Source organism: Chanos chanos, chromosome 3, assembly GCF_902362185.1.
Source record: "Chanos chanos chromosome 3, fChaCha1.1, whole genome shotgun sequence".
Taxonomy (NCBI): domain Eukaryota; kingdom Metazoa; phylum Chordata; class Actinopteri; order Gonorynchiformes; family Chanidae; genus Chanos; species Chanos chanos.
In genome coordinates, this window is record NC_044497.1 from 57190292 (window position 1) to 57200825 (window position 10534).

The following is a 10534-nucleotide window of genomic DNA, read 5'->3' on the forward strand; positions in this document are numbered from 1 at the left end:
CAGAGCTTTGTAAGAATGTCTGCTGAACCCCCCCCCTTCAATTGATGATTCATGACCTGTCTAAAAAAAAAAAAAAAGGATTTTGTTTTGTCTTTTACCATTTCTTTGGCTATGTGTCTGGTTCTGTTTTGCATGCTAAACCTGTTTGTCATTATGTAAAGATAAAAAAAAACCAAAAACAACAACATTAAAAACAAATTCTCAGTCTTGTTCTCTCCCAGGCCATTGTGAGTGACAGATCAGAGAGGAGCTAACAGCAGCCTTAACACAAGCAGAGAAGCTTAAGCCCCAGGTTAAGATGAAGGCGCGTTAACTAAAGGTTAGAGGAACGGTGCACATCATAGTACAAACCAAGGACTTTTATTTTGCAGTCACAATGTTTACACTACATGTAGCAGACATCCAAACAATTCAACCAGCTACCTTATCACTCAATGGACCCAACACACAGTCGTCAAAATGACATTCACATCAGGGAACCAAGGAGAAAAACAAAAAGAGAGGGGAAAAAAAAAAAAAAAGAGTACTCAGAGAGCTGGACATGATTAGAGATGAGCTAGTTCTTCACAAACAGTTAGCAGCAACATCTGTTGAGAGTAGCACAAGTTGCTAATATATTCCATTCTGTTTATGTTTTCTTTTTTTAAATCTACCATAATCTGATGTTTTTTTTTTTTTCTTTAAATTGTCTTTTTGTTATTAAAATAAAACTGGATTCCTTCAGTGGGGGGGCAGGGGGGAGGGGAGAGGGTAAAGCTAATGTGATCCGCTCCTGCCGGGATGCAGCGGTACCAGGCTCCATCCTAGATTCATCTCTATCAAACAAACACCAAGTCAGCCAACACGCCACCACACGCCGGAGGCCGGCGAGATTAAAAAAAGCAGGGTAACAGTTGACAAATCTCAGAGAGCGAGCAACTTCACTACAACCAGAAGTCAGTTTACCTAATCGAATTCCACAAAAGACACGATCAAACGGGTCTAGAGATGGGTGACCACGCAGGGCCCCGCAGACCCAGGGCTGGGAATGAACAGCTGACCACCACTCTGTCAAACTCATCTTACTGTGTCCGGCTCAGAGTAAGAGTGATGAACGAGGATCAGCTCTCCCTCAGTCCATAGCAGTCTGTTAGTACGATAACAAAGGGCAGCTGCTGATCCTGGATCAGCACTGTTACCGTGAGAAAAGCGAGAGGCGTGACCCCGGGGCTCAGCCAGGTCTGTGACGGGCGAAACAGACGGCGACTCCTGGAAGCCGAGGGGCGTGGCGATGGTGGGAGGAAGAGCCCGTGCAGCCTCACGGGAGAAAAACGGGCGACGCACGTCTGAGCCGGTGTACCCCCCCCCCCCCCCCCCCACCCCGGTCCCTCACACACACACACACACACACACACACACACTCACACTCTTCTCTGCCCGGTCCCAGAGGCAGCGGGGAGTTGTGTATATACAAAATGTCCCAGGCTGCACATCACTCAACCACATGTGGTCCTCTCTTCTCCGCTCCTCACAACACTCTCCCCAACATCCCCACTGACACCTGGATAAAGGTTTCTCTTTTTCATCTTCCCATACAGTCAAACCCAAACTTCAGCACAGTTGCACTAACTTACTAGACTGTAAAAATGTCAATCACACCCATTTTCTCATTTTGTTTTTGTTTTTTTTTTGTTTGTTTGTTTTTTTTTCTTTAAATTGAATCATTATAAACATTGTTGAAAATGTTATGAAAAAAAATGTACACTTTTTTTTTTTTTCTTGTGTTTCTATACAAGGCAGGCAGAAGCAGAGCACTACAAACACCAGCCCCTGGCCCTATGCCCCGCCCTCTACCCCTCCCCCAAACTCCCACCTCCTCCACCCGGCGCTCCACCCAGCTGGAAGAACGCCGTCCGCTCTAAAGTCCGTGCCGGTGCCTTCCGACACCCCCGACCCTGCCTCGGGCCGCTGTCCCTCCCGCCCCCTGGGCGCTGGTTCCGGGCACACACGCCGTGCAGTCAGAAGACTGGCGCTCTGGAAACTGGCATTAAAATATGTATATATTTATATGTGTATGTATAAAAATGGGCGAGGGGGCAGAGGGAAGCCTGTGAGGGCGTGTGGAGGTGGGCATGGGGTGCGGGAGACGGGAGGCGCGGGCTGGCGCAGCCTCCGGGCCGGGCGGAGTAGGGGGAGGCGGGGGGGGGGGGGGGTGTCGAGGGGAAGCAGACGTGGTCTGCCGCTCTGTGGAATGTCAGCTCATCATGTCGTTGCTGTTTATCCCGTACGTGGAATTCTTCATGGAGTCATTGACTTCTCTTCGGAATACTGAAAGATTTTGCGTGAACCTGGGGAAAAAGGAGAGCGTGAGGTTTATGAGCGTCAGACGGAGAACAGGCCTGTGTGCAGTGTGTATTAATGAGTGAGGTGTCTAAAGGACAGGGCAGGAGTGAGGAAACATCAGCGTGTCTGACCTGTCTCTGTTTTTGGTCAGTAAGTTACGCTCTATCCCCTCCATCAGGTTCTCAAAACACAAGTGCATAGCCTGCTGTTTCTCCGGAGGCTGACTGTTCACAATGCTGTTCCTCAAGTCTGCAAAATACTGCACACACACACAAACACACATCAATACACACCAATACACACACACACATCAATACAAACACACACACATGCACACGCTGGTTACCATCACAGAGCAGAGTTTTAAGTCTGAATGCAACATTTGATGCAGTGCATTGTATCGTATCCATGTCCACTGGGAGATCCAGGGGCAGGATGAAACCCGTTTATGATAAGGTTTGTGATTGTGAGAGTGAGGCTGACAGTAGACTGGGAGATCCAGGGTCAGGATGAAACCCATTTATGATAAGGTTTGTGATTGTGAGAGTGAGGCTGACAGTAGACTGGGAGATCCAGGGGCAGGATGAAACCCGTTTATAATAAGGTTTGTGATTGTGAGAGTGAGGCTGACAGTAGACTGGGAGATCCAGGGGCAGGATGAAACCCGTTTATAATAAGGTTTGTGACTGTGAGAGTGAGGCTGACAGTAGACTGGGAGATCCAGGGTCAGGATGAAACCCATTTATGATAAGGTTTGTGTTTGTGAGAGTGAGGCTGACAGTAGACTGGGAGATCCAGGGTCAGGATGAAACCCGTTTATAATAAGGTTTGTGATTGTGAGAGTGAGGCTGACAGTAGACTGGCCTTGAGGGCAGTGGTTGGCAAATACTACTTCAGACCTTAAATCAGACTTCTGTTTTTATACACAGGTGAACATTCAGTTTTGCCCTGTTACTGCCATGCTGTTCACATCCAGTCAAAACCATTTGAGTCAAAGCAGTGCCCAGGGGTCACGGCCCAAAGACTGACCTTTTCATTGAGCAGGATCAGGCCGAGTAAAGGCCGGGACATGGACCACTGGTTCCGACAGTCCTCGAATATAATTATATTCAGCACGGTGGACAGCATCTGGACCAGAGATTAAAAACAGAGCTTCATGAAAACCAGTTCATTCATTCATTCATTCATCTGTCTTACCCTAAAAGATCACAGGATACATACACACTCACTATCTCCTCACTAAAAAGATGGGAGCGCCCTCTAGTGGCCACGCAGAGGGTAAACACAGTACATTCATTGGTGCTACAGAGCAGCATGACTGGTGTACAGCACAACACAAACCGACAGCAACTTATCCACTCATGCTTTTGAGAAGAGAGAGAGAGAAAAAAAAACCAAAAGAGCGTAATATGGCCCAGCGGTCGGTACAGCGCTAACGAGAGAGGAGGTGAGAGGGCGGGGCTCTGACCTGCTGGATCATCTCCGGATGCTGCTGCATGATGTGCAGGAAGCGGTCGCTCTCCTGCGACATGGGCGCGGTCCGTTTCTTGGTGCTGCGTGACAGCTGCTTGAACAGGTAGGTCACAATGTGGTCCAGGCTGGAACAGCAGCCTGTACACACCATGGTGTCTGTGAGGAGGGAGAACACGCCGTCAGGCGAGAAACACTCACACACATCTACGGCAGGGCCTGGCAACTGGCAAAAAAAAACTGGCCCTGGATCAGTGTTCTTGGCCCATCAAATGCCTCCTGTTTTTGTTTGTAATTTGCCCACTGGGTTGGCCTAGAAGGGGTCTCCTCTCTCTGTGGTCCTTCTCAAGATTTCTCCTATTGTTCCCTAGCATCTGGGTTTTTTGAGGAGTTTTTTCTTGCCCGCTATGAGGATCAAGTCAGGGGGTGCCACCCTGCTCTGTCTGTCGTAATCCTGTGGGCATGTAAAGCCCTTTGAGACTGTAAACAGTGATACTGGGCTTTAAATAAACTTAAACTTGAAACTTTTGTGATATATTTTAGCAAAGGCCAAACTATGCTTCCACTGAAAAGATTCTCCACCATCGAACAGCACCATCTGTGAATACAGCTATTCTACAACTGCTGACGAAAACGGCAATAAGGAAATAAAAGACTTTTTTTAACTTTATCCTCTCACTCACTGTCCATTTTGTTAGTGACACGGGGCTTTTTTTTAACTTTATCCTCTCACTCACTGTCCATTTTGTTAGTGACACGGGGCTTTTTTTAACTTTATCCTCTCACTCACTGTCCATTTTGTTAGTGACACGGGGCTTTTTTTTAACTTTATCCTCTCACTCACTGTCCATTTTGTTAGTGACACGGGGCTTTTTTTTAACTTTATCCTCTCACTCACTGTCCATTTTGTTAGTGACACGGGGCTTTTTTTTTAACTTTATCCTCTCACTCACTGTCCATTTTGTTAGTGACACGGGGCTTTTTTTTTAACTTTATCCTCTCACTCACTGTCCATTTTGTTAGTGACACGGGGCTTTTTTTTACTGAGATGTAACAGTACAACAGTCTTATGCCTGACATTCACAGGGAAATCTCTTCACCAGCCCAGAACGGAAAGAGCACCGACACGTCTGTTAGCCAGCGGAAAGGTAAGATAACATCCAAGGCTACGTTATAACCTTTAGAGTTGATGTCTCAAGTGATTGTTTGCATGGTCAGGCTACTGGTTGCTTTATCTTGTGTTCGACTTAAATTACTACAATTCTAACAGGCCTGAATGTGTGAGAGTGAACATCAAACATTACACAAATATTTTACAGGGTCTTCATTAAAACTGCAGTATTTATCCTGTGCAGTAAGAGAACAGGGTCAGGAGGAAAGGAAGCAATGAGGACAATTAGAACAGGGCTCAGACATTCACACACTTATTCTGTCCAGGTCTGTGGTCCAGTGGTTTAGCTCTCTGTATCAGCGGGTAAGTCAGTGCACAGCACAGTGTCTGTGACGGTCTCTTAATGACCAGGGTCGTGCAGAAAAGGCCTGGTTCTTACCCAGTGCAGTCAGTCCCTCAGATATGGAGGACAGGATGTACATGACCACATGAGGCTCCAGGCTGGCGATGAAATTCATATGGTCTTGAGTGAGCACCTCCAACAGAGAGTAGTAAGACTGGCTGAGTTTAGGATAATCCTGCAAAGACAAACCAACCAGGACACACTCAGTACACACAGCAAAAACACACCGACACACACACAGTACACACAGCAAAAACACACCAACACACACCGTATACAGCAAAGACAAACCAACACACACAGTACACACAGCAAAAACACACCAACACACACAGTATACAGTAAAGACAAACCAACCAGCACACACACAGTACACAGCAAAGACAAACCAATCCACACAGTACACAGCAAAGACAAACCAATCAGCACACACTCAGTACACAGCAAAGACAAACCAATACACACAGTACACAGCAAAAACACACCAACACACACAGTACACAGCAAAAACACGCCGACACACACAGTACACAGCAAAAACACGCCGACACACACAGTACACAGCAAAAACACACTGACACACACAGTACACACAGCAAAAACACACCAACACACACTGTATACAGCAAAAACACACTGACACACACAGTACACACAGCAAAAACACACCAACACACACAGTATACAGTAAAGAAAAACCAACCAGCACACACACAGTACACAGCAAAAACAAACCAATACACACAGTACACGGCAAAGACAAACCAATCAGCACACACTCAGTACACAGACAGCGTTCAGTCCCAGAGAGACAGGGCGATGAGACGCTTTGTCCACAAAGACAGATTTCTCTGTTGGCCAGACAATATGGACACGGTTTGATTAGGGATATCAGTTATCTGGCTGACAGAGAAATCCTGAGTCTGAGGAAGGCCCTGCTGGCAGGTGAAGGGAGGGTCCTCACCAGCAGGTCGCTGTGAGGAATGGACAAGAGGAGTTTGATGAAGGTCTGTAAGGCGTTGTCCAGGGCGTCGTCGCCATAGAGACGGAAGACGCCGAAGTTGACGTAGTTCCCGCTGAGCACGGCCTTGAGCATGGAGAAGCAGATGGAGATTCCCTTCAGTTTGAGTGCATAGACCTGGTCCTTCGGCACCTCCCCCAGGGTCAGGACCCGGTTCCCTGAGAGGGACCGAGAGAGAGAGAGAGAGAGAGAGAGAGAGAGAGAGAGAGAGAGAGGAAAACGCGTCTGAGAAAAAAAAACCTTTAATTTTTAATATCTATGACACATTTTTTCGTCGTTGTTTTAGGCCAAGATCAGCCGCATGGCAACCGTTTTGACAACCAGTCAAACTTACCATAGGTCGTGATCAGACCCAGCCATGGCCACACCCACAATCCTTCCCATAGCCCTGCCCACAATTCAGCCCCATTTCAGTCAAACTTACCATAGGTCGTGATCATCTTGCTTGTTTCTCTGAAGAGCAGGATCCCATTTGGTGATGACACATCGAACTGTAATCTCTGCGACCTGTGAGAGAGAGAGAGAGAGAGAGAGAGAGAGAGAGAGAGAGAGGGAGAGGGAGAGGGAGGGAGAGAGAGAGAGAGAGAAAGAGAGAGGGAGGGAGAGAGAGAGAGGGAGAGAGAGAGAGAGAGAGACAGGGAGAGGGAGAGGGAGAGAGAGAGAGGGAGAGAGAGGGGGAGAGGGAGAGAGAGAGAGGGAGAGAGAGGGAGAGGGAGAGGGAGAGAGAGAGAGAGAGAGAGGGAGAGAGAGAGGGAGAGAGAGAGGGAGAGAGAGAGGGAGAGAGAGAGGGAGAGGGAGAGAGAGGCCAGACCACAGAGCTGACAGACAGTTCACAGTAAAGATGGAAAGAGAACTGAAAATATTTTTTGACAGACAACGTCACACCCTGTCTCATTCTGAGGCAGTACTGGCTGGTGACCGGCTCTGGTCAGTCAGAGGGGAAGCATCGTACCTGTTGTGGACCAGTTCTGCCATTAGTTTGAGCACCGGCGTAGTGCAGGCGGGCACATGGTACCAGAGCTCTATGGCTCGCTGTAGGATGGGCATGTAAGACGGGTATCTGTCCAGCGAGAGTCCGGTTAAGGAGAAAACAGCCTGTTTTTTTTACAGCCTATTTCTAACAATGTGTTATGAACAATGATGAGTCTGTGGTTTTCATACTGAAAAGGGAAAATCACCGTTTGATTTACAGGTGTGAGGCCTTTCCTCCACTGTTGTTACAAATGTTGATGAACATACTACATCCCAAAAAGATCAAAACCACAGGTGAACAGCGGTGTCCTGAAAGGTCACACGGGACACAGGTCTGGTGTTTCCACAGGCGTGAGGGCACAGAGAAAGGATACATCCAGTCAAACAGCATCATGAAACTGGTTTTTGCATTGAAAGCGAAGGCAATTCCTCTGAGGTCTCTCACCAGGCCAACCAGCGTCCTCTGACAGGGAGGGAGAAGAGACTGTCAGTTTTCTCTACGTTAACCTCTGTTCTCTGACCTCCGCCCCTACCGGAGCAGAGAGGAGCAGAGAGGAGCAGCTCGCTCCCGACACGCCACAGATACAGAAGCGTTCACTCATAACAGAGCTGAGCTCTCAGCTGCGTCACAGTCACTCACTTTGGCTTCCTGTTCGTTCAGGGTGTTTGTGCTGAACATCTGAGCCACGGCCTCGAACGCAGCAGTCAGAGGAAGCATGAACTGCTCGAACTGATCCTCATCCTCACCTGGAGTGCACGCACAGAACACACACACACACACACACACACACACACACACAGTCAGACACAGACACAGACACAGACACACACACACACACAGTCAGACACAGACACAGACACACACACACACACACACAGTCAGACACACACACACACACACACACACACAGTCAGACACACACACACACACACACACACACACACACACAGTCAGACACAGACACAGAGAGAAATACACTTCACCAAAACGCAGAGCAAACCCGTTAGTGAGTGTACTCACCATCAAACACCACACACACACACACACACACACCTACCCATATATTTCCCTAAACTATCAGAACTAGCTCTGAGGTTCAGTCCTGTGGGACTGGGTTTGGACCGGGGCAGGATGAAAGCACTCACCCAGGTCCACCATGAGCAGTCGACCCAGCGCCGTGTAGAAAGTGGTCCGACACCTCATGTCGCTGAGGTTGGACTGGTTGTTCACTCCGAGGAAAGAAAAGTGCTCACTCTGTCAGAGAGGGAATCAGGAGCAGAGAAAACTCAGCTGACGCGGAGGTGAAGTATCAGTACAAGTCCATTAAACCGCCCCCCCCCGGCTGTCTCAGGGTCAGACAGTGAATGGATTTAAGTGAAAAGGGAGAGGGGAGGTGTACAGCCGTGAACAGGGAGATGTTCTCACCGTGTGGTTATTCAACATGAACTGGACCGCGCTTAGCTTCACCAGCTTCCTTACACTGCTATATGTACACACACACAGTCAAGGAAATAAGCACACTATTGACACACACACACTCAACACAACTCATACAACACACAAACATACGCACACACACACTCAACACAACTCATACAGCACTCTCGCACACACACACTCAACACAACTGATACAACACAAACACACACTCAACACAACTAATACAGTACTCTCACACACTCAACGCAACTGATACAGCACTCTCACACACTCAATACAACTGATACAACACACACACACTCAACACAACTCATACAGCACTCTCGCACACACACACTCAACACAACTGATACAGCACTCTCGCACACACACACTCAACACAACTGATACAACACACACACACACACTCAACACAACTGATACAACACACACACACTCAACACAACTGATACAACACACACACACACACTCAACACAACTGATACAGTACTCTCACACACTCAACGCAACTGATATAGCACTCTCACACACTCAACACAACTGATACAACACACACACACACTCAACATGACTGATATAGCACACTCTCTCTCACACACATACACCCTGACTAATATAGCACACTCTCACTCTCTCTCTGTCGCTCTCTCTCTGTCTGTCTGTCTCACACACCCAGTGACTGATAAAGCACTCACTCTCTCACTCACACACACAAACACACACACACTAACACTCAGCATCACTGATTCTGCACACACACATATACACACGCTCTCATGTGATATCACACAATGGACCAGAGACAAGGGTAACAGCACGTTTGGCCTGTGTCAGGATATCCGATGGACAGGTCGTTCAGGAGCTGTAGTGTCTTCGACGTGATTGGTTCACACTGTCCCCAGTATTTCAGATTGGTGATTCTATAACCAGAGACATAACATTTGGTTAATACACGACCTGTTCCAAAGACACACATTTTATAGCATGTTATAGGCAGAAGACTAAAACAAGCCCGAGGGCGATGTCAGAGTGTCGGACACATCCTGCATCACTCACATTTTCCCAATGAAAACGCTGAGTACCATCGTCTCATCATTCAGCCCCAGGACTTCAGACAGACGGCGGTATAACTGAGGACACAATAAACACACACCTGTCAGCTCTCACACACACACTGAGGACAGAATAAACACACACCTGTCAGCTCACACACACACTGAGGACAGAATAAACACACACCTGTCAGCTCTCACACACACACACACACACACACACACACTGAGGACAGAATAAACACACACCTGTCAGCTCTCACACACACACCTGTCAGCTCACACACACACTGAGGACACAATAAACACACACCTGTCAGCTCTCACACACACACTGAGGACAGAATAAACACACACCTGTCAGCTCACACACACACTGAGGACAGAATAAACACACACCTGTCAGCTCTCACACACACTGAAGACACAAACACACTTGTCAGTTTACACACACACTGATGACAGAATAAACACACACCTATCAGCTCACACACACACTGAGGACACAATAAACACACACCTGTCAGCTCTCACACACACTGAGGACACAATAAACACACACCTGTCAGCTCACACACACACACACTGAGGACAGAGTAAACACACACCTGTCAGCTCTCACACACACTGAGGACACAATAAACACACACCTGTCAGCTCTCACACACACACACACACACACACACACACACACACTGAGGACAGAGTAAACACACACCTGTCAGCTCTCACACACACTGAG

At 47.8% G+C, this 10534-nt stretch overlaps 1 protein-coding gene across 3 annotated transcripts in view; it reads right to left on the bottom strand.

Annotated features, from left to right (window-relative positions):
- Positions 1 to 1481: 1481 nt before the first annotated feature.
- Positions 1482 to 10534, bottom strand: part of xpo7 (exportin 7) — a 25769-nt gene continuing 16716 nt past the window's right edge. For all 3 annotated transcript variants that reach the window (XM_030768457.1, XM_030768456.1, XM_030768455.1), the window contains 14 exons: positions 9797 to 9870; positions 9580 to 9660; positions 8726 to 8789; positions 8446 to 8554; positions 7940 to 8046; positions 7674 to 7762; positions 7280 to 7387; positions 6752 to 6834; positions 6271 to 6485; positions 5343 to 5481; positions 3791 to 3951; positions 3352 to 3450; positions 2454 to 2581; positions 1482 to 2327 (listed from right to left, as the gene is read on the bottom strand). In XM_030768457.1, the coding sequence (XP_030624317.1) occupies positions 2234 to 2327; positions 2454 to 2581; positions 3352 to 3450; positions 3791 to 3951; positions 5343 to 5481; positions 6271 to 6485; positions 6752 to 6834; positions 7280 to 7387; positions 7674 to 7762; positions 7940 to 8046; positions 8446 to 8554; positions 8726 to 8789; positions 9580 to 9660; positions 9797 to 9870 (1551 nt within the window). In that variant the 3' untranslated portion in view covers positions 1482 to 2233. The remainder of the gene's footprint in view (positions 2328 to 2453; positions 2582 to 3351; positions 3451 to 3790; positions 3952 to 5342; positions 5482 to 6270; positions 6486 to 6751; positions 6835 to 7279; positions 7388 to 7673; positions 7763 to 7939; positions 8047 to 8445; positions 8555 to 8725; positions 8790 to 9579; positions 9661 to 9796; positions 9871 to 10534) is intronic.